At 40.7% G+C, this 25602-nt stretch overlaps 1 protein-coding gene across 2 annotated transcripts in view; it reads right to left on the bottom strand.

The window, feature by feature from the left end:
* LOC122404868 overlaps positions 1–25602 on the bottom strand; it is a 133582-nt gene that overhangs the window by 8608 nt on the left and 99372 nt on the right. For both annotated transcript variants that reach the window (XM_043409185.1, XM_043409186.1), the window contains 2 exons: positions 1402–1718; positions 571–782 (listed from right to left, as the gene is read on the bottom strand). In XM_043409185.1, the coding sequence (XP_043265120.1) occupies positions 571–782; positions 1402–1718 (529 nt within the window). The remainder of the gene's footprint in view (positions 1–570; positions 783–1401; positions 1719–25602) is intronic.

Here is a 25602-nt window from a genome sequence, read left to right on the forward strand (position 1 = left end):
GAACGGATTATATCGTATTTCACGGGGAATAAATATGCGTAACGCGAAACAATGAGCGAGAATAGTCGGATCGAATAATACCTTTGTGCCGGTACTTTGATTAACAAACGATTGCCCGTCATTGTTTCGATCCATTAGAAGAAATAATTGCTTATACGCGATAACAATGCTGCCCTTATCTTCGCGTCAATCCCAACGTTTGTGTCGGTTTAATTGATCTGTTTTTGTAGTCGAGGTACCTCACAGGAATTTTTTATATTGAAAAATTCATTTAAAATTTCTGTCCCATCGATATTCAATTAGTAATCGATTCTTGGGTACTGAAAAATATTATTCTGGGAATCTAGGCATCTGTAAGAAAAAAAATAAATAAATATATTTTAGTGATTCTGGTAAATTAAATGTCCATTTGCAGTATAATATTATTTTTTTATTTGTTATAGAATCACCCTTTTCTAGGTGTAACCTGGATATAGTCGAAGGAGAAGCAAAGGGTGGAGATCGTAGGGGAAAAGGGGGGAGGTTTTCTGTCCTGGATTTTTCGACAGGTGGCTATTAATAACTACTCACCTGCCACGTTTTCGAGATCGCTACATCGTAGGTGGGTGGCGGCGACACCATAGAGGGAATGGCGTAAACGGGTTGCGATCTACTTTGCGCGTTTAATTGACTATTTCCGGTTTCGTTGCCACTCGAGTTCGGCGTGTCTGGAATGGTGGCGTACAGGGCCTCTGGTATAGCGTAGCCCCTAAATCCACCCCCGAGTATGCTGGACCCAGAATCTACGCAAAACGATTTCAACCAAGGTTCTATAATTGATCAAACAAATGGAAACAATATCCTATTAATTTGCTAAAATTCTAAATTTGATAATTAATTGAACAAGTGAAAATAATGTTTTATATTCTGATAGATAAATTTCTCTTGGAAAAAGAACTTCTGTTATTCGTTGCACAACATGTTATTTCCAGTAAGAAAGTTGGACAAATTTTTTATTTTTGTACTCCAGACAGTTTCCAAGGTGAAATTAGAGGGTCGGAACTTTGAAGTTTCACTCGCGAAAGTTCAGATTCAGCGGCTTAAGGAAACTAAGCGTCTCTTATTTTTGACTGCTCTATAAACCGTGCAAAGTTTCCGTAAAAATTGACGCTGGACACTTGGCGAATATTCCCCGTCGGACTCGAGGCATAAAATTTCCCTTGGGTTGATTTCTTTGTAATTTGTACTTTTAATACCTTCGTTTCCATCGATTGGAATTCACTCATCTGCCATATTAATTCATAGAGTCTCTTTGCTATTAATGTATTTAATCACTTTGCTACCATCCGCCCAAATAATTTTCTGTTTGAGCAAAACTGTTCTTTCAGATGATTTTGGTGAAATAATTTCAAGTCTACTGACCGATGTAAGTGTAATGTGACTCTGCCCTGTCGGCGCTTCTGGTCCTCCTCGAGTGATTCAATCGTTTCTCGTATTTGCTGGCTTTCGTCGCGGGTCTGGCTTGTTCCGCCACGGAGCTGCTGCTTCCGGTATCGCAGGACCTGTTCTTCGAGCGTGCCTCCTCCTGCTGCTTCTTCGCGGATCGTCCCTCCGATTTGTCCCCCTTCGATTTCGGTATCCTGAGCGCCATCTTCTTCGAGGAGAGGGTACCATTTCGCGTTTTCGGAAGGATCACTACCACTTCGCACTCGCAGACTGGCGCGTTCTCGTTAGGCATTCTGCAATCAAACCGGAAGCTTCGTTCACTATCTCCGTACCAAACTTGCAACTTTATTATTAAAATCGCAATTAATAGCAATTAGCAAAAGTTGGATATTTGGTCGCAAGAAACGTCCATTAAAAACAGTGAAAAACCATTACGATGTCTTCTTATATATTTTAGAGAATATGGACAGTCCAGGAATACAACTAAATTCAACTAAAATGTACTTTGTACCAGAGTCAATAGGCTCAAAATAAGAGATACATTAATGCCTCCATTTTTATGCCAGCTACATTTGAACCGCTGCTCCATTCTGCTAGTAACAGCAGCTTTTCTCTTTTCAGAGTAATTGCTTTCTGAAAGCATTAAAAAATCCGCCAATCGATAAAATACATATTCGGGCCAGTGTTGTACGCGAGTCAACGTGTGTTACGTTCGGTGCTCGTCGGCGAGAAAGTTTTGTTGCGTTGAAAAATTGATATTTTATGATAATTGCACTTTTTCGGTACTAAAATCCCCCCTCATAAACGAGTCTTTGCATTTCGAGGAAATAATGACCCTGTGCCAGGTAATAATTTATTACATCAATTCTGATGTTTACTGTCGACCATGTATTTCAGCAAAAGAGTGTCTCAAGAGGAAATGAATTTTACTAAAGATAATGGTCATTGAAAGAACGATGGTTTTTCTACAACATCTCATTAGAAAAAAAAATGTAAATATAAGAGTTTTCATTTGTAAATGAAATAAATAAAAATGTATAATTTAATGACACCTTCTACCGTAACTCGAACAGCTTTGACAAGAATTTTATAGACATTTCTTGCATCTTTTTTGGCAAACTGTACAGAAAATGTTTGCATATTATAGTTTGATTGAATTCCGAACTCGAAACTTTTGAAGTTTGCGGGTGATGATAGATCGGCGTGTTTGTTCGTTTTAAGCAAAATAATAGGATCCCCGAGTCCCCGAGGATATGCGCGTCGAAGTCATGGGGTTAAACAGATTCGCCGAAATTATTCCAGAACGCTTCTGCGATTGAATCGCCAATGAATCTGCCCGGTCATACTAAATAGCATTTCCCAGGAAGCCTAAACGAACACCTGATATCGACACTCTCTCGTTGGCGTTCCATAATCTGGCGGAATAACACGACGCGTTTCGTGGAATCGCGTTATCCAGCTCACGGGCCGAGAGCCATTAATAACGAGGCCATAATGGCCCCTAATCGGAGTCACTTCGCAACGTTCGCCCTCGCTCAGGGCCAGCTGTTCACCGCTCCACTCTCGATTAACGCGATTAAACAGTTTCCGGGACAAAAACTATCCTCCTTGCGAAAAGGAAATCCCCCAAGAGAGGATACTCGAATCCCCCAACGAACCTAATTTTTATTCTCCCCGCGATACACGAAACTATCGACTCCTCCCCCTGGAGAGATTTGGCACCAGGACAAATAAATCACAACATTTGGACAGCAACGCCACTATGTACGTTTGTAATTGGCGTACATACAATTTTATTTACTTATTTATTTATTGGCAAAATACTCATTAATTTTAAAGAATTATTAGTTTTGTCAATACGGCCTTAGTAAATTCATCCTTGCTTAATAAATTCTATTTAATATAGCAAAAATATTCTGACACTCGAATAAATATTTTTACACCCAGTACAGTATGAACAATTCAGCATTTTTTACATACTCTTTTTGGGTAACAACGCATTGTGAACGTCCAAGGATATTGCATACGATTTTCACACTCAAATAAATATTTTTACACCCATTTGCATACGAACAATCTAAAACTAATTTCAATGTATGTTTCTGTACCCTTTTTAGCCAACAAAATTTCATCAAATAATCCCAGGGAACGCCACATAGATTCTCTTTAAAATTTCAATGTTATTCAGGTGATAAATATTCCCAAACAATTCGCGATTTATGTTTCGCTCCACTAAAATGTTACGTACGTTTTATTCAATTCCCCTCCTCTCGCCAATAGAATATTCGTCCGTGTCCGAAATCCCGTCAGTAAAGATTAATTCAACCGGGGTCGGATTTATGCCGGCGTGTTTTACGATCGGTCTGGGATTTTTTTTTTTATTTCTAGTACTCGGTTGGTTTAGGTCTGGATCGAGCCACGCCAGACCATTTTTTGTTCGTCGGGTACGAATAGAGGAGGCCCGCGGTTCGGGGAGACTTCTGCGAATTGAATCGAGGGCGGCGGAAGGGATGATCGTGAATAGGATACCGATACCCTCCGCGTGCAAACACGTCAAATGTGTTATTTCAATTAACGATCGATGTCAAGTTTCGCTCGTCACGCTTCGAAACTCGCTGCGAGCTTTTCAAGAATCGATGCGGACAGAGTCGAGCTCTAACATCGGGCGAAAGTTACACGAAACTAAAATATAGAATATCGGGATGGCCAAAAAGTTCGTACGGTTCTTCGTTCGATAATATTTACGTCCTAGCTGATATCCTCCCGTAATTCGGATGGCTTCATAATTCCCATAAAAAGCTAAGCAAGCGCTATTTAATGATCTCTTTTACAGAGAGCGTATTTCAAATAAAATAAAAATGTATAAAAAACTACTCTTGATTCGTTTGTTGGCGACACTCTCTCCAATTATTCTCTTTATTTATCTCAATTCGATGGATTTCCAAGGTCATTGTAGACGTTTCCCTTGAACCTTGGCATCCCCTTTGAAAACAATTAGAAGCAGACTACTCGAAATCGCAAATTACCGATTCCTTTGTGACATAGAGACCATTATACGTTGAGAAACGTCGACGAATCATAAATTCGTCTGGGCTGGTTGTTCTCGAGCGCAAGTCCGGCCTCTCAGACAAAGTAATAGATCGATAACCGTCGTCTTGTTCGGTTAATTATTCGATCATCGCGAAAGCCGGATCCGTTTCTTATCGCGCGGCGAGGGTGGCCCGAATCAAAGGGAGTCGCTTTGACGCGAGATTTAAAAGCGTGATTTACTGGAATCTGGAATGGAGTGGTTCCCTTTCTTTCCCGTCCATCCGCGCTACTTTGCCTGGACAATGGCTTCGATCCTTTTACAAAGCTCCCGGAGCTTTTTCTCTTTCTCGTTAATTTGTCTCCCAATGGAGATTCGAAACGTTATTGCGTTCCGTAGGCTCGAACGACGTATCGAAAACCACCTGGACTCGAGACTGCAGCTTAATAATTATTCAATACCATCGACGACTCTTTGTAAACTGTTCCATCGACTCGTGTTAATTAAAAAATTCTTCGTGTACAACTCTACTTCTCGTGTTTGGCCTTTGTAATATAGCAAATAGAATAAAATTCACCCCAATATTGAGTTTTAACTGTCGCTAACGATCTTTAAGAATCAAGTGTTTCGAACAGCTTGAAACTGATTCTTTATTTTTTAACACTTTGACTGCCACGTCATCCATATATGGGTTTACCATTAAAAATTAATTCTCAAGTTAAGACCTTGAGGGAAATAAATTTGAATAGAATTTGTGAATGTTAACAAGGTTACGAAAATAAGTACTGAAACAAATTTTAGGTTATGTAGCTTGCAATGGTCTAAAATCAAAATTTTATGAACGTGTTAAATATATCGTGTACTAAATAAACAAATAAAAATGGAGTGTCCAACCGTATAGAATTTTCAAATCTGCACTCTTCGTTGGAGCGAGATCTTTATCGAGAAAATGAAATTTTCGAAAGTAGTCAGTCGTTTGCGCGGACGAGATTCCTCGAAAAGGCAGCGGTACCCTTTTTCTCGGTAAAATTTCATTTTCTACCGATGCGCCTGCATTCGATGTGTGCTTTTCCGCGAGGAAACGTTTCGGTTGCCGCGACATCGAGCACGCGTTCGCACAATCCAATTTTCGTATCGTCGTCGATTCGAAAGGGACACCCGTGCTCCGCCCTGTGCATCAGACTTTTTCCCTCCCCCGAGAGATTAAGAAAGAGTTATTCCGGGGCGTATATGTCCGTGCATCCGCCGCGAGCCTCGTTCCAGCGTTCCATTTTCCGCGGGAAACTGAATTTCAGACTACTTTAAGCTTTCAGCTTTTTCGCGGAAACACCGTAGCGCAGACGATTGGTCTCCAACGACATCGAATAAATTCTAATCCAACTTTTTCACCCTCGATCCGCGCCCGTACTTCGCGAAAATAATACACGGAAACTACGAGGCTCGTATTTCTCCGAGGTAATATAAATTTAAATATTACGCCAAATGAATTCTATCCTCCAAAACAGTAAATTGTTTTTGGAATATAAATTTACTTATTTTTACTAAACTGTCGTTCAAAAAAATCTGCTGTTTCCGAAACTGCTGATCACTTGTTTGAAGTCGAAACAACAATGGGAAATCTGTTTTCGTCGTTAAAAATATCATTCGAAAACGCGAAACGATCCACAGAAATCTCAATTTTAAGATATCGTTGCTGGATGAAATTTCAAGTTTCACAAAATTCTATCGCGGTAGTTTCCTTTAAACGTTCGAGTCCCCGCGCCGGAAATCAACTTTTTCCAATAAGAAACGGATCGAATTCGGCGATTTCGAGCGCGAATCTTCCGTCGTAGAAATCGCGAAACGTTTCGGCGACCGAACACGGGACGGTAATCGATGAAATTAATTTTCCAACCGGGGAACGCGAATCCAGCCAGGGTATAATATCTCCGTAGCGAGTCTGGGTTCCGATGCATAGTCAAGATACACCCAGAAGGAGAGGAGAAATCGCTGCACGGAAATTAAATTACGCGACGCGCTGCGAAATGAGCTCCCGGGGACTTTAGTTAGTTTCGACGACAAACTGCTCGCTACGGTCCCGTTATTATTCATTCCGGCCTGTCTTCCCTTCCAGCTTCCGGTCCTCCGCCATCCCCACCCGGAAGTGTCTTCCGTCATCTCGACAACTTTGACCGAGTAGCTACGATCTGTCACAGAAGCCCCGAGACAGCGTTTTCGTTTCTTCGTTAGCCCGATGGCTCGCTTTGTTTCCCTCCACCGGGTGTACAAAAGGATTTTAGAACGAAACGGTTAAATTCAATCACTAAAACTAGTTAATAAATACTGTGAACACGTGGGTTTCAGATTTTAAACTTAGCATAATAGAATTCATAAATATTATATGTTGAATTTAATTGATGCAATGATACGAATATAGAGGGTGTTCGACCACCCTTGGGGAACATTTTAATGGGAGATTCAAGAGGTCAAAATAAGACGAAAATCAAGAAAACCAATTCGTTGATTGATTCAGGGGAATCAGACATAAGTGGTCAGACATTGCATTTTCGGTACAGAATTTTTCTCTCGAAAGTGAGTAGGATTTCGGGGGTATGCTTATTCACCAAAAATGATTGTAATTGACACCCGCAACTGAAAATAATTTTTCCAGAACGATTTGCAATTTTTCAATTTCGCCGAAAAATTTCACACCTACTCGAATTTTTTTCTCGAAAATTTGTAGGATTTCGGGGGTATGTGTATTCACAAAAAATGAGTGAAATTGACACCTGCTACTGAAAATAATTTTTCCAGAACGATTTTAAATTTTTTAATTTCGTCGAAAAATTCCACACTTACTCGAATTTTTTTCTTGAAAATTTGTAAGATTTCGAGGGTATGTCTATTGACCAAAAATGATTGAAATTGATTCTGGTGACCAAAAATAATTTTTCCAGAACGATTTGCAATTTTTGAATTTCGCCGAAAAATTCCACACCTACTTGAATTTTTTTCTCGAAAATTTGTAGGATTTCGAGGGTATGTCTGTTGACCAAAAATGATTGAAATTGACTCTCGTGACCAGAAATAATTTTTCCAGAACGATTTGCAATTTTTGAATTTCGCCGAAAAATTCCACACCTACTTGAATTTTTTTCTCGAAAATTTGTAGGATTTCGAGGGTATGTCTGTTGACCAAAAATGATTGAAATTGACTCTCGTGACCAGAAATAATTTTTCCAGAATGATTTGAAATTTTTTAATTTAATTTTTTAATAACTTTTTAACGAAGCCTCAATCAAGAAATCCCCCTCCCTTCCTTTATCTTTCGTCTCAGAGTATAAAAATCCAATATAATTCGAAAATATTATTCGCGATCGTACGCCAAAAAGAAAGCTTTCCAATTCGAGTAGAATTAGGTCAGACGATTACATAGAAAGTCAGTCTTCGAAAGGCAAAATCAGATTCTACTTATTCCCGTAATCCCACGTTCCCCTGAATCTGGAACTGTCCTCTCGCGTTCCGTGCGATATACTGCTTTCCATTTGCAGAATTTGGCGGACTTACTTCGTAAGTAGCGAAAAGCTACGCTTTGTCGAGCGAAGCCCCGGATTGCACGTGCTGGTAGAATATAGGGGTCGTACGGAGCCAGACAATTTAGCGACGGGGGGAAAAGTGCTTTCCGTATGGAGAAAGCTCTCTAGGGCAATTCATAAGTAGAACAGGAGCGTGGAACGGCTGGGGATTGTTCGTGGCAGTAGAAGAGGATCGCTCGCAGCCAGACAATTTCGAGAGGTCAGAATTTTTCATTCACAGAATCTGGACGGAACGATCTACCAGTAGAATAGAACTGTGCGTGCCTTGATGAATAGGAAGAAAACGTGGGCTCTGGTGGGATAGGAAATGTCTACGAATCGAAAGCGTGACTTTTCGTTCGGAGAAAATCGTGTCAAGTCAAGAAAATGATATTTTAGCAATCTGTGTTTGGTTGTGAATTTTAATTTCGTAATTTTCAGTGGCAATAAATTGTAAATGACCAAAGTAGATCCGTGTGGATTTAGACAAACCACATGGATTAAAAATTAGGATTATCAAAGCATCGAAAAGAACGTTCATTATTTTGTCGTAACAGCGAAACGTCGCGTTGATCAAATATTTTAGTAAATAATTTAAGTTCGTCGGGGCACGCTGGCGCGAAATCGAGCCCGGCCGGAAAATGTTTAACTGGAAACTGAACGCATCAGATTAAAACTAATTACGCGAGGCGTAATTAAAGCTCGAACACACGATTGTCGCGTGTCACGAAACAGTAGTACGGTATTTTTTCCCCCCCCGGCGCTGTTGGCCCCGCTTGAATTTCAATTAATTCCGAATTGCCGGTTTCGCTACGAACATCGTCACGCGTTCCGAACGTCTGAAATTACACACGAACGCTTTCGGCATTAATTGCAAATCCCAGCTACTTTGAGTTCAGCTCCAATTTGCAATCACCGTCTGCCTGCATATGCCGGAACCGTATGCGAGCGGATTCTTGACGATTAGCATGGAACCATGGACATCGAACCGTGTCTTCGCGGCACGAGACGCGACTCTACACCGAATAATTATAAACTGATACCACCAAAATTACTCAAACGCCGCATAAAAGATCCTAGAATTATTTATCTATTTATTTAAACGCGTGTTTTGACCATGCGACTGATTCTAATTGGTTTTGCGTGTTTATAAATATTAGTTTATGACGCAAGTTTGTTGTATCAATTAAATGTAAACTAACGAACATTGTTTAATAATTTTCATAATCGACTCTAGTTCCATTTGTTCGAAATCCAACTTATTGCCACCTAATTCCTGACAATATCATTAATTTCCGCGTCTGTGCGCGTCGTTGTATATAGTTGTACGTAATCGCGTTAAATGATTATTCGGCATTCGACTGAACATTTTACGTAATTAATCGGATGTATTCCATTAATTTGTAATAGAGCGTGCCATTTAGCCTTGTCGTGCAGCGTAATCGGACTTACAATCCGACAGATCCATTTTAGATCTCGTTGTTACGGTACGATAAGATAAAGTTTCAGCCGTCATACGTGGGGGGGAGGAGGGGTGGTTTAATTTTTTCGTATCAGTTTGCAAATTTACTCGCTGATAAATCGGATCACGAGTACAGCAGATTTGTTCCGCTTCGAAGATCGATTTAATAAATAGAAATTTCTCCAAAAATAATTTTATACATTAAAAGGGTAATAAATTAATAATTTAAGTTCGTGGCGTATAAAGTGCACGATAATTCTTACAACGGTATTTATCAATTTATTCAATTTTCTAGATCCGCCAAAGTGCTCATTAGCAATTTCCTAGTTGGAAATTATTTTTCATGATAGGAGCCCTTTGGAAAGTTTTTTAAATTCTTTCTGCTTGGAAGATAAATTCCTGATATGCAAACGAATGAAATTCTCTTGAAATGAGAACTCTTGATCTTTCTTTGATCGTTGTAAAGTTTCGAAAATCCCCCTCGGTGCTGCCACGATATGATCTTGAATTCTCGAATGTCTGTTCGAATCATTAGTAGCAATTAAGCCAGAACGTGGAGGATCTATCTCGCTATGGGGCTTTGTCTAAGGATTCCTTCTACAAAAGACAGTTTCCGACTGGGAGCCGCATCTAAGGTGGGATCCGGTTGAAATGCTTTACTAATGGTCCTTTAGCAGATTTAGGACAAAACTCTATACGTTCAGTCACTAGGAAAACCAACAAATTCTCCTATATTTATTTATTAGCCAAATATACCAGTTGTATCGCTTATACGGCACTCAATATATTGTTTTACTATTAGAAAACGTGACAAACGGCGTTTAGGAATTGTTAACGAAAGGCGTCGAGCTGATATTTGGGCTGGGGAAATCAAATATAGCAAAACGTTTCGTTACGAGAACGTTTAATGCTCCTATGCAGACGATATTTGCGGTCTAGGTTTCATCGTTGAACGCATGATTCACTGAGATTCTCGTTCGTTTTGCTGTTATCGAATTTCCAATTTAACTGGCGACCGCGGAGCAATATTATGGAGCATCCAGAAGTTTATTATTTATTCTTTGTATGTAGACAGGTGTACAAATAATATAACACTGCAATTACGAAACAGGGAATTGGTCAGAAATTGGTAAATACCGTATTTAAATGTAAATAATTTATTCATGAAATAATTAAAATTAGGAAAAGTCTCTGAACTGCGGAATTGTTAAATATTATTTTATTTATTCAGTAACATGGATGGCTTATCGAAATCTATAATTGTCGAGTTAATATCGAAAGATGTTTTGTTAAATAATGTTCCCCGACGAGAAGCATCGAAAATGCGCGGAGATTCGGTGAAAAGGCTGGTAATTTCGAGGACGACGGAATTTTCGAAATCCACTCGAAGCTCCTCGGTGGTAGCGAAACCTAAAAGTTTCGCGAATCCACGGCTTTCTGGAAAATCTTGCGCGAAACTTCGGAAGCCCTTAACGTTTCGAGAGCCGTTTAGTTTGCCCTCCATTCGATAAAAGGGAATTTACGTGGCCTGGAATTTGCATGACGTTTCCAAAGAAGCGTTATTAGAAATTTCAGATACTCGTTAAGGCGAATGGAGAAACCGTCGGTCCGCTCATTTCCATATTTATTCGCGGATCGGGTACCACGGTCAAGGGGCAAGAAAATGTAATCGGTTATGGAAGCAATATGTATGCAGAAACGTTACAACAAATTGAAATTGTTGATCAAAGAACGGCGAGATGGAAGTCGGACGTAGCGTGAGCTTCTCTTGAATTCTTAATCGAGCAAACTGTTAGACATTCTTTTAAAATGTGTGAAATAACATTCTTATATTAACACTAGAAATTGTGAAAAATGTTCTCGACTGGACTTTTGCAAATTTACCCTGGTTTTTCATGAGAGAATGAATAAACATTTATTTCCATTGCATTATACATTTCGAGAGTTCTAGCGTTGATATTCAAGACAAGAGAATTATTATTCATTTTAAGATATAATCATTATAGAGTACTATGCATCGCATGAGGATTGTAATGTTTATAGAAGTATAATTGTAGGAAAGAATCGAAACATTTGCCTTTTAAACAATGGATCCCGTATATGGTATATGGAGGTTGAATTTCACAAATGGGACGTGCAATAAAAATATGTGAAAGCGTGAAGAATGGACGAACGTGATTCCAATGGTAAAACGTTCCTGGATTTGCACAGGTTGTTAGGTGATAAATAGATAAGAGAGTACTGGTTTGCACACGTATCTGATATCCATTGAATAATGCTTTATCAGTTGGTGTGTACGCGCACCAGTTGTTAGCGTGACGTGACACAACGAACTGGAAACTATTGTCAACCGATAAGGGAAACACTTCGATAATGGAGGAGACGTTTTTCAAACTCGAAATGTAAGAAAACTACGAGAAGCTTCCCGATATTTAAGCAGACGTATTAAAACGAAACGGTGTCTTATATGTATTATACGATGTATTATATATTATATATGTGGCATAATACATAGGACTGTCACAATTTATTTCGACTTCTCAGAAAAATTTAGATAAAAATGTTAAATAATTTAACTCTTGAGTGTTAAGAAATGGTATTTTTCGGTAGTTTTTTTCTGTTTTAACGTGTCAGAGATCATTGTTAAGAGTCACGGTAAAACGGTAGTTATATCTCTGATTGACATTAATATTTTCGATTCGTTTCTTCCCCGGAGTCGTCGTCGGAGGTCGAATTTCAGGATCACCGTTCTCGTAATCTGTTTTTCATTTAATTTCGCGTCCTTCATCGGGTGCTCCGGCGTCGGTTTAAAGCCTCCAGCGTCATCCGACGTTAATATTCTCGCGAACTTCTCTCCGCCCCGCCTTGCTTTATATTCGATACCCGCGTATAATCCCGTTGGCAATTAACTTATGCAAAATCTCAGCCAGCCGAATAATGTTCTTTACAGAGTTTCGGATCGAAAAATCGCTGCTGCGTCTCGTTCGACGCGGCCAGGGGAGGATAACGATCGGTTCGGTAGCATTTTCTAATTAATTCTGTCCATTAATTAGCGGGCCGCAACCGCGTAATTATGTCGCGTTTCGATGTACCCCGCGACAGCTCGATTTTCCGGAAACGTTTCACCGCCGGCTGCCTTTCGCATCGACGCCTGCCCAACGACGAGCAAACCGAAACGCGATTTATTCTATCGATACTGTATGCGGGAACCAAATGTTAACATTTATGCGGAAGTTACTTTTTTAGGGGAACGAAACCGATAGTTTGCCAAACAATTATTTCAGGCAAAGTTCATCGGTGTCGAGCGAACTGTCTCGTGTAAATAAAAGCTTCCAAAGTGTTTTTCTTTTTCGATACGATGCTAGTCATCTTGCTTTTGTTATTTTTCTTTCTTTTGCACAGTACTGTTTAGGCTATTCTAACTCTTTGAAAATGCTGTCAATAATTTAATTGTCCTATACAATACAGTAAACACTTTCACAAGGGTTGATTTAACATTTCTATAGGTACAAGAAAGAGCGTATATATTTGTGCGGGACAGCCTAGTCGGTAGAGTGTTAAGAGATACTCGCTCCTTTTTACCATCGAATCATCTTATTTTTATGAGACCAGGATCTTCTTCAATTTCGATTCAAATTAAATCCCTCGCGACTGTTCTTTTTGGTCGTCGGCGGCAGTCGACGCGCCCGCAGCCTTTCCCGTTAATCAAAGGGTCGCGATATCACGCGAACGGGGACGCGTTATATTTACATAAGGGCAATTTTCTGCTCTGAAAGGGCCCTTGAAGGCTCGGCGGTCTCGTGGCGCGGAAAAGAATGTTCCAAGGGATGCTCGAGAAATACGCGGAGCCTTTCTCGTCGCGTATGTCGATACCGGGAGCGAACCGACCGGCAAAAACCCCGTCCCGATCTCGTCGAGAAGAAAATTTTAAGCCTCTTGGTGAGGTTCCTTCGTCTCCCTTCCCCTCCTCCCAAACCCCTCCCCCTTGGGTCGCTCTTTCGTAATCATTGAACCGCGTAACCTGCGTTATGCATGCTTCGACGGTCGCGTTATTAGTATATGGAAATCCGTGTATAAAAGTGGGGCATCGGTTTGTACCGGTGCATTCGCGTTTCCCACGCTTTGTTACCTGCTTTTCATTATGGATCGGGAATCCGACCGGAGGAATAATACAGGCGGCCTTCTGCATCGCGATACGCCGCCGGCGAAATTACATGTAATTGGCGAACACCGATCGGTGTTCGAAAAATTGGGTCGGTCGGATGAATGCGAGTCCGCCGCGGCGGTTTCATTAACCTGCACGCGAATCCACGGACGATGTTTTAAATTTTCGGCCATTTTTTAACGCCCCCCCGTCCCCAATATTTCCCTCGTTATTACAAGCATCCCTTTCCTCGCGAAAGTATTCCAACTGTTAAGGGGATACTGCTATCTAAACTGTCTTTTATTCGGTCTTTTTTTTAATAACAGGTAAGCTGTTTTGCACTGAGATTTAGCAGATACATTTACTCATCTTATAAGTATGTACAGTATTTTTTTCATAGAAAAATATTAAAAATTGTGGGAGTTATAACTTCTTGTTTAAATGCGTCTTTTCAAGATTTAGCAGACCCGGTTGGCTTCAAAATAACTCCCATAATTTTTAATATTTTTTGATGAAAAAAATGCTGTACATGCTTCTAAGATGAATACATATATCTGCAAAATCTCAGCACGAAACAGTCTACCTAACATTTTAAAAAAATAATCACAAGAAAGGTCGAAAAAATGATAGTCGAGACAGCAATATACCCCCTTAACGAATAAAATATGTTTTAACAAAAAATCTGATAACGATGACGGCTTCTTACGAGTTTCGAATGTGGGTGAATTCTTTTTTTCGTACGTTCCAAGGGAGGGTAACTCAATAGATACATGAGAACCGTCGGCAAGGTTGCGCAAACATAAGCTCGATGCATTCAATTTCGCTGCTCCTAAGCTAAGAGGCAATCTCAGTGTTTGCTGCCATCCTTCCGAGAGAATAAAACGTTATTACACCTCGTCGAGGTATTACTCTTTATGGCGAGCGCGATATGCATCTCGATTACCCGCTCGTCCCTGTAATAAAAGTCAAATTAAGTGAAGTCTCAAGGAAACTGATATTGCTCCCTACTCGCCATCCCCGACAGTCTTTAACGATTCCGAGTTCGAAACATTTTATCGCAGATTCGACGTGTTCGTTTCGAAATTCGATATTCATCCCCGCGAGTCTACGGACAGTGTCGGCTGGGATTATACGGACTAACGAGATACGAATAATCCCATAAATAGGGAGGCGTGGTGAATCGAAGCGTTCGACCATGAAAAAATCCATTTAAAAGGTAATGGCTTTGAAACTGGAAGGTTTTGGGTACTTCTTTGCGCGCTGATGAAAATAATGGAGGGACCTACTCGACCGAGGTAATCGATATTTTGAAAATTACTCGCGCAGGGACTAAAACTTTTAGTCTAAATCCTATAGGTGTTAAATTTCCCTCGGTCACGTTTATCCCTCTGTGATCGACGTTCTTGGTCTATACGAAGTATGCGTTGCTCGAAAGAATTTTGTGTATCCCTTCGAACCAAGAAACTTATAGAAAATTTTTTCGAGCAATGCATACTTTGGAAGTTATAAAAGTACACAAGTTGCATGGTCCATTTGTATAACAGGATACGTATGCAACTTCTATCAGAAAAATATAACCTTTGGACAGACCATTATTCTATAAACTTTTCGAAAGCGTATCACGATTTCAGAATCATCGAATTAATCGGAGGATCCTCGCCCCAGAAAATTTCTCCTCGACGACGTTGCAATTAGAAAGGACTTTTCGTTAATTTCGCTGGAGTCCTTCCCGGATTAGTGAATCCTATCGGTACCCAGAAGACGACTCATTTTCGAATCGTAACGCGACTCTGACGGCGGGTCAAGATTAATTTCTGGGGGAATCCAGAACGTGCTCACGGGATTTTCTTCGTTGAACCCGTCGGGGCACGACTGGATTAATTATAGGAACTTCTGGCGTGCTGGGACGTAGGTGTGCAGGTGCTGCTATTGATTAAATCGTCGATATAATGTCGCTGACAGTCTGGCGACTCGAGTTAATCGGGCAGAATAAGATTAACGAGAATCTTCGAACCACCGAGTGCTTGAAAATTTCATAAAGTCTTTGTTATAAATTATTACGGGCCCGTGCAGGGAACGCGAGTCTCGTTCGCGTTGGTAAGCCGATTAAATAAAATAGAATCGCTGGTACTGCGGATCGAATGTGGAGTATTTCGGGGGGGATAAAGCTGGCCATAATTCGAAGATGTGGAAAAATATAATAGTAAATATATATTGGCTATTTTGTGTATTATGGAATCGATCGTTCGACTCCTTGATTGTCGAAATCAGATGAATTTAATGTTATGCAAAAAGAAAAATATTTACGAAAGTTACTTCGTTTTGAAGCCATTTGTGCTTAGAAAGGGAGACAAATAAAACTGAAACGTCCACGGTTAGACTGATAAGTAGAAGAGCGATATACGCTGTCAGACATCCCGAAGTGGCGTAGTGATTTTCTGTCTGGAGGAGATGGCACGAAAACAGAACGGTGGTTTTGTATGGATCTGGCAAGTAGAACGGAATAACAGACCACTACACGAGTAGACCAAGTGGGTTAAGCCAGTAATTATCACACACCCAGAACAGATTAATTAGTGGAACGCTCGGTAGAATAGATCAAGAAACAGCCAGCCAAGTGATACGTGTCAGCGCTTTGTCGGGCGCGTCGTGTAAAGGAACGACATCGAGTATGCAAAACCAGTCGCTGGTGGAACTTAATATACATAAAATAATTCATAATAATAATACATAATTCTTATGTAGTTTGTTTAACTTTGAAAATTTCCTGTAAAATAATATAATAAATTGGTCTCAAGCGAAATAACGTACTTCATTCGGAGTTGTGGGATTCCGTTTCCAAACTGATTCACGTATTTACAGACACGTGCCTTTGACTCCTCTGCATATCATTTGTCGCGTTCATTATAGAAAGTGCAGCAGTTTTCCTGTGCACGTGCAATTTATATTTCGCGGCTAATGAGAAGCCGCGGGGACTGCAAGACTCTGGGCTCGACTTGCGAAGAAACTCGAGTCAGCAATAGCTCTATCGGCTTGTTATCAATTAATGAATTTCCCCTCTAGTGCTTTCCAATTAAATTTAATTATACGATCATTCCCGTGGTTTCAACATTTTTCCTACACATCGAGCACCATGAATCGCAACAAGACGATTGTCTCTGGCGCATCCGATCGTAAAGGTCACCGCGGATTAAAATTAATTAATTTTGATAATTTTAGAGACATCCAGAAACGACAGTGTTTAATCAAGGACAGATTTCTCGAAAAAGAGTTGGAGTAAAATTGTTTAACAAACATTCGGTTTGATTAAATTTTTATAACTAAGAAGTCTTTAAACGATAGGGACCAGGCTTGATTAATGCAAGAGTAATTAAAATTATTTTGGCTTCGCGCGAAAGTGATTCGTTTATGTCCGGGAATTATCTGTTACGAGCAGTGTCGAGAATTAAACCGTAAAATTAGATCCGTACTGGTAGACCAGGCTTCTGGCTGCGTTCTCATATTCTCCGAACACGCGAGTCATTTATTCAAAATAGTTCGGAACTCCGTTAGCTTGGTACACGTGCTAATACGATTAAAACGTTCGTTTGCAAGACCGACGGAACCGGTAGTTTTTTCGTTCTCCGGTGCAGGATTCGTTGACTTCCACTATCGTATGTTAGCTGTACAAAGTAATCTTTACGCTGGAATATCTTTTAAGAATGTTAAGATTCACAGGAATTTGAAATTTTCGATTCCAAAGCACCGAAGCGAATGAAATTTCTTGACTTCCTCCAGCTGTTGAATCTCCGGAATTTCTACCTCTCTTCTTCTGATACTGAGTAGCGTTTTAATATTTTTACAATTTTAACGTTCGCTTTGGTCACGTATCTCCCTAGAAATCTGCAAACTGGAACTGCCAGCGATTAAACTATTCGATACGAAAGTTCCCTGACAAGTGAGAATGGAGCGTACAACCAGAGATAACTAGAACAGTGCAATATGGTTCCGACTATAGTGACGGGGGAGTATGAAGCCTCAGCAGTAGAATAGGTCATGGCGCGGACAAATAGAACGGGACGTATTATTACAACAAGATGACTTTAGAAAAAAAAAGAATTGTAACAAGAGAACGCGCGAGAATATCTCGAAATTAATATTAAAGAAATGGAAATTGGGTCTTAAAAAATAGTATCCCAAAAAAGAACTTTTCCGTTTCGATAAATTTATTCAAAGTCGCCTCCGAACAACGACGATTCGTGGTTCCATGAATCGGGTAGCGTTCGCCAGCGAATCCCGCGAAACAAAAATGCGCGAAGGTTGGAATAATAGCGATATCCCGTCGATGCATAATTTATAAGAACGGGAGATTACAATGGCCGCGCGTCAGGTCGCTGGAAAACGAATTTCCGGCTCCGACGCTTTCCCGCCGACTCAAAATAACAAACCCGATCGTCCGTGTAACTCGTCGATTACCGTTCGCTGTTTCATACGTTCCTCCCTTCGGAGCCACAAAGGACACCGCCGTGAGAAAAAAAAAGGGGTGGAAAAAAAAAAGGAACGAGCGAGAATCTTCGTCTTCCAGTGGAACGGAACGATCGGAAACGACGAATCGCGAGCAAAGGAAGGGAATAAGGGTGAAAGGTGACCCAGTTCACGAAGGGTGGCTGGGTTGGGTTTGGTGTCACTGCTTCCTGGCCCGGCATGACCCGGATTCACCTGCTCTACGCCTCCCCCTCCCTTGCGTTTCTCCCTTTTCTCGTCCTCCAACCCCCCCAGTCACTCGCCCTCCGCTGCCTCGCTTCCTCATCGAGTTATGTATCCACCCACTACGAGATGGATCTGGTAACCTAATAAGCTCCGCTAATAAAATGTGTCGGGTGTAAGTGTGTCGCAGCATCTGGCTGCACGGATTTCCGTAACATCTTGCGGTCGTGCGGGGAAAAATGGACGCTCGAAACTTTCGGACCGAATTTAATCAGTTTTCTCATCCCTCGAAGATGAATGTTTCACTTTTATTCGAGCTTTTTAATTTCATTCTTAAACTTGTTTGGAATTATTCCTTACAATTATCTCTAGATATTTTTTTAAAAATCCACCGGTGGTCACAGCGTGCAATACTTGTAAGATTTTAAATAATATTGTAAAATAAAAAATTCATCATTGAACTATCGAATATTCCTATGTTTCTATAATTTGAACAAATGTTGAAACGCGTTAAAGCCAATTTCGAACATGTTCTTTCTTCGACTCTGTCACTAAAATTTAATTACGACACGAAATATAGTTCATTTGAAATTTAGTACTTGACAAATTTGGGGTTTAAAGTTTCAAGGGATCGTCCGCGTTTTGGTGGCTGGCAAGAATTTTAGGTTACCGGGACAGCATTCGAAATGGATGGATTTCCTACTTTACGTACAAAAACGTCTTAAAAGTTTTAAGACATTTTAAAATTCCTCGTCTCGTTAACTTTTCTATACATTTTAAGTTTTCCGGATCTAAAACACCGGAGCGTTTCGGAATAAATTTCATTCCCGACCTCCGTCGCCGTCGAATTTCCAGAATTTCTATCTCCCGTTACGTTTTCATGAATTTTAGATTCACAAAGGTTCTTGGCTCCCAGGATTCCGGAATGTCTGTATCAGCTGGCTTTTTGCTCCGCAGCTTTCTTTTCTTCGGAATCTTAACGCCGGGCTACGATTTAAATCGTATCACTTCGAATCTGTTAAATTGAAACGTCACGGATATTCGGCAACGAAAAGTGACGAAATGTTATTCGACGAGTAGAAACGGTATAACCGGAACAAAGGTGGTCTTGCAAGAGACACGGGTACCGGAGACAGAGTAGAATGGGTCAACGTGTGTGCGCGACGTGTAGAATGGAACATAGATACGTGACTAGGCGAGTAGAATGGGATAACGGATGATCGGACAAGTGATGGATGACAACGCGTGATCAAACAGTTTCGGTAGGCGAGAAACACCCGAGAAATAAAATATCGATCGCACAGATGGGACCTGAAACGTATGTACATGACTTTTGCATTTTGCTTCCGCCATTTTTTAGAAATTTCACATTTACACAGATTCTTTGGCTCTTTGAGTACCAAAATTGTTACGTTCATTGTCAGAGTTTAGGGGACATTTAATTTCCATTTTTCTCTGCTCTATTTCAAGTAAATTTCAGATTTACAGAGGTTCTTTAGCTCTTTAATTACTATAATTACTTAATCGTCAATTCTAAATTTTTCATTTTTCTTTACTCTGTCCCAAGTCTACGTTCTTGGACCAGCTCCCAGGATCGTAGAACGTTTTTTGGGTTCACTAGAATCGTTTTAATTTTATATTTGGTATTTCAAACAGTCGAGCGTCGTAATGTTTGGAGATGTCTGTTCGATTCGCGAATTTAACGATGCACAGTTGCGCCTCGAGCAACGCGAAGTCTCAGATATTTTTCTCTGAGGCGATCTCGCGTTCGGGTGGTAATTGCTCGGTCAACGGCGGGACATTTCCTCGACAAACAGTCGGCGAATACACAGCCCGAGGCAAACAGAAGGTGCCCCATGCTTTTCCATCGACGACGTCGTAATTGAATTTCTTATGGTCGTCTCCTGTTATTGCGCCAATTTCACATTAATGGAAACAATAAACATCAGAACATCGTACACCATCGTTATCGTGGCAAAACATGGTCTGAAATATAACATCGCTCCAGACAAAATCATTAGAAATTTCTTGCAAAAAAGTTACCAAAGCAAAACTCTGTCAAGAATAAAATAACACCAAGTTTCGCAACTTCGCGATCCAAAAATTAATCTAACCTGAAAAGTCAAGTCCGATTCGCTCCACACGACTTTCTTCCTTAAAATTGATAATTTCCTTCTTTAAAAATACCATCCAACGCAGACATTTTGCGCAACTTATGTAAACTCGGCGGTTACGTAGATTCCCGTGGAACTTTCGCGGCGTAATGGAATTTTTCCTTAGAGAAAATGGAACGCTGCTTTCAGGAGAAATATTTTCCTTGTACCGAGTACGTAGCACGTTGTAAGAGCAACGAGACAAAATTTACACACATTCTGGCGCGAAGCTTCATCCGCTCGACGACCGTGCGAGTTCGTTTCGACGTCTCATTCATTTCTATACGATATTAAATCAACCCCATATATCTGCACATTTATAAAATTAATAGGCCAACAAAACATTTCGTCTATTATACTTTTCACACTAAAATAAATATCATCAGATGGTCCGTGTTTCCAAAAAAATTAATTTATATGCCACTATCAGCGTTTATAAATATCCTATTAACGTTAAAAGTTACAAGAAATCTATTTCTCCATTGAAATCGTTATTTGTAAAACAGCTTAGTCAAGAAAATAATCGTTCTTTTTATTTTAGTTAGAAAAAAGTTGAGGTCCCCGACGTCTAGGGGCCATTAAAAGCATCCGTCGCCGCCCAGAATGAATGTGCTGCACGCAAAAATTAGCAACACGTTTTTCCGCCCGGTTGTTTTAAATAAAACCGCCCTTGGATTAAGAGAATGTCCTAATAAATTTGCACGGCGTCTCCCGGCGCCGGGAACATAAATATTTGAGTCAACGTTTTGTTTCCCCCCGGTTCTCCGTTGTAGAGGAAGGCTCGCCGCAAAGCAAATGGTGTCCGCGAGTTATTTGCGCGTCGGTTCTCGCTCGTCGTGAGATTCACATAAAACCGACAAATATAAAAACCGAAGACTGAACCGCCGTCGATCGTTGATTAAGTGTTTTTTAATTTTGGGACATTAAAAAAGTGCGTCTCGAAAGATCGAAGAAGATTCGAGAACTTTGACAAGAGAACTGCAACAAAGCTAAAAATTGCAATTCAAAAAAATTTATTACGAAGAGTATTTGTTCCAATAATTTTATCCGCAATATTTCCAACAATTTTCGACCACGGTACCAAGTTTGTAAAATTTATGCGGGGTGTCGTCCTCTCGAGAGCAAAAAATATTGGTTTTGTATCATCGCGCCATTTGACAATCAGCAATTCCCGGGGTACGAGCATATATTTCCGCAACAATGGTATCGGCGCACGTTACTCTCGACAGAAACACGAGTTCTCATTTTCCTAAAAGCATCGTTGCTTCGAAATGCTCTTTCCAAACGCGGATAACATTTTTTACGATAGAAAATACCGCGATATAAACCTTCTTATAAACCCTGGGAAAGTCAGAGATCCGTTAAATCGGGGAAAAATAAAATTCCAGAGACGTAATTCACGCGACGCGTCGGACGATCCTGCTCGCGTCGGATTAACGCGTAAAAATCCGCGATCCCGTTTCCACCTCGGCGACCGACAAGGCCGTTTCGATCACCGCGAGTCATCCGCCGAGCCGATAATCGAACGACGGCGGAGAACTCGCGGAACGAAAGCAGAAACAGAGCACAAGCCAATGGGGCGACAACTTTCCCCCCAGCAACCGTTACACACGCCGTTCGGCCGGTAATGAGTCCAACAGCGTTAATTGCTCGAACGCCCGGGAATCCGAATTCCTTTGCGCGTTTCCCCCACGGAGGCTGGGTGAACGTGCCCGCAAAGCCACCGCTGCACAGCCTCCGACGGTGAAAAAGCTCCGCCACGGCGGCGGCGGGTGGGTTCGAAGGGAGGACGTCATTAAAACTTGCCCGCGAGTCGTTCGCGACTACGCGCCGGAATTTCCAGCTCCGCGGCCGTGTTTCGCCTCGGAAGTTCCCTTGGCTCGATGTCGGCCCAGGGAATTGCTAATCCCTACGACTGTTTCTCGCGACAACTTTTTATCCCGTTTCCGGCGACGGATGTGTTTGTTTCGCCCCGGAATATTCCCGACTAATTTCGTTTCCGGGTCCGTTGGACTCCTTTTTCTCGCGCGATCATTCCGTGAAATTATCTGTCAACGTTTATACCTTTTCGACGTTTCTTTATTTTTTTATACGTATCTGAGGATAATCATCATAATTCATTTTTTGTTGTTACTGGATCTTGAGCGTAAACAGTTACTTCCCACTCGTATTCGTACTCGTATTCGTGATTCACTGTAAATTTCAATAATTTCATATATGAATTTTTTTCCAATTTACTTTTATACTCCAAATGTTGTTGTTGTTTATTACACTGCATTTGCTTTATCTCTAATTCAGGAAGTAGTTTATTTTTTATTTTGTAATGTTAACATGCAAGTAACACAAATAGAGAAGTATTAATAATATAAACAGTAATACGTGTTTTTTTTTATCCGGAGCGGTAACCCATCCTGCAACGCGTCCCAATGATGCTGCACTTCGGTGATCGGACGCGAGTCAATGTATCCAACGTGCTACGTCCCTCGACAAGTTTTATTTCTAATTTAAACCCTTAAATATCTCAATGTATTAAACAAATACACTCACACCAATTTATAAGAAATCTGTTCTCACCCCATTTACAGTGAATCGTCATTATAGTTTACAAGTAACAATATTCCTATTACTTTCTTCCATGCAAAATTCTCTATTATGTGGATATTATTAAACCCTAAAGCACATCGCGCAATAAATTACGACGAGCGTATTAATGTGGAACGAACCTTTCGAAACTGTGCTTTGGAGCTGAAAGTGAACAGCGAGCGATGTTTTATTGTAACGGAGGAAGCGAATTCTGGCCGCGGATTTCGTAATTGCGCGAAGCTACCGGTTCTCATTATCCATTATAGTAACCGTGAACGGTAACGCGAGAACTATGGCTCAACTTCTTGGCCACAAATTCCTGTTTTACTACGTGGCTGTTGGTCGTAATCCTTCCTCGACGCGCCATTATCTCGCATCTTAAAACGACCAGCAACGTCAGCGTTAACGGATAGTTACGTCGGCTTCGCGGTTATTAAAGCGCGGTTCGCCGCGCGGTTTGTATAATCCCGAACGACTGTTTCGCCGCACGGTAATGATTCTGCAAAGTTTTATCTGGCCTGGTTACGTGGCAACGATAATACCGGCCACGTGCGCTTTTCACGCAGACACGAGTTTTCGGGACGCGGAAATGGATAAAGATCAAGGACCCGGAATCGTGGCTGGCGTTTCAATGTGTCTGTTAAGGATCCGTGGGAACACGAACGGGGCTCGGAGAAGTAGTCTGCGACCGCTGAAAGCTCCATCGGGGGAGAAAAAAGAAGAGACGAGGGAACGGAACGATTACGTTGACCAGAGGTTTGATGTATTATCGGGGGAACGCTTTTTCCAACGAACGGTCTCTGGCTTGCAAATAAAGATTATCTGGGTATCGTATGTTCGAATATATCGGGACGGTTCTCGATAGCTGGGACATCCAGCTGGAATTCTAATACGTTAAGTAGAACCAATGTAGAAATCGAGTCCAGTAGAATTTTCTTATATGTGTATTTTAATGTATGGGTTTTTTTTACAAAGCAAATAATGCTGTAGTCTGGTTGATTTCTTTCCAATATTGACTATTTCACTTCGATTCGTTTCTATCAAGTTTTATTTTATTGTTAAAATAAGAAATCAATCGGGTCAGTTCGAGAGACCAATGTCATGAATACTCTTCTATTCGTATACTATAATGGTGATTCACTGTAAATAAAAAAATCGTGTTTTTAAAATTGGTATGTCCATCTTCTCGAAGATTGAAATATTTAAGAGTTTAAGTATTCTTGGCATTATTATTATTGTACACTGTTTACATCTTTCTATCGGTTTTGTAATTGGGCATTACTATAACCCTTTAATATTAAAGAAAGCACAAAAGAAAACTAACTACTTTGTAAATAGAAGTAACACAGTTTGTAATAAACAAAATTTAGTAAAAACAAATAAAAGAAATTCAATAAGTTTATACAGCATTACAGTGTACGAATACGAGTGGGGAAAATTGGAGTTTTAAGGCTGCAATAACACTTCAAATTCGAACGTTTGGAAACTTATTAAATTTGGTAAATTATACTGTGCTTCTCCAATTGCTATTTCGAATAATATTTCGGCCAACTTCGATTGGAACGAGATACTTTCGCTAATTACTACATGATACCGGGGCAAGTTTAAAAACCTATGGCCCGGAAAATTTGTAATTTGTGTGCTCGGTTAATGCGCTACGGAACGCGCGGCGAATCCCATCAAAGTTAAATACCCATCGTAGTTTTCTGCCCGCTGAGAAAAGTTAATCCCAACTCTCCCCGGGTTCGTGCCGTGTTTCCCCTAGTTTCGCGCTTTATTCCCAGGCTCTTCCTTTCGTTCGACGTTTTTTTCGCGGTGGATTCTTTATTTTCCAGTCGACGACGAAGACACACCGGTCCTCGACTCCGAATGATGAATGCGTGCCCGAAACGATGGACGGGGCAGCGCGATTCCCGTGCCAAAATATTTATGCGCGCGAGAAATGGGTATCGGGGACGCGAAAATTGTTTCCTCGGTCTCTGCCACTTGAAAAGCACTGTTCCTCCACCGGGAAACGAACGACGCCACGCTTCGAACGGCTTGGGAGTGCTTTCAATCTTATCGGGCGAAGAAAATCGACCATCTGTTTACACTTTCTGAAAGTAAGTCGTTCCCAGAGTACAGGATTGAAATTTTATTCAAAAATTAAGATACTTGGAACGCTTCGCTACTGTTTAAAAACATAGACAACGGTTGAATTCTATAAAGAATTTTTTAACCATCGTTGAATCTATTTTCTTGTAATATTCTGATTCGAATATATATAATATGGTCGAGACAAAAGTTAATCTATGTGTGTTTAAAGTTAGCAAGATTTCATTGCAATTAAAATGCCATTTGCGGAGGTGACTACAAAATGATACTTCAATTTGTCAAATTCTACTCGTTAGCTTGACCGACGCCGTATCGATTATTCCGCTGGTTTCATCTACGAAAAATTCCCTCGAAAGTATTTGAAACGTGCAATCCTCTTTCAATCATCCGACAACGCAACCCCCCTTTTCCACTTGTCCGAGCATTTTCCGCTTCTACTCGCCTGACCACGCATACTTCCATCCTGTTATGTC

The sequence above is a fragment of the Colletes gigas genome, unplaced genomic scaffold (assembly GCF_013123115.1).
Source record: "Colletes gigas isolate AHSC1104 unplaced genomic scaffold, ASM1312311v1 Colletes_gigas_Sc00003, whole genome shotgun sequence".
In the NCBI taxonomy this organism is placed as follows: Eukaryota; Metazoa; Arthropoda; class Insecta; order Hymenoptera; family Colletidae; genus Colletes; species Colletes gigas.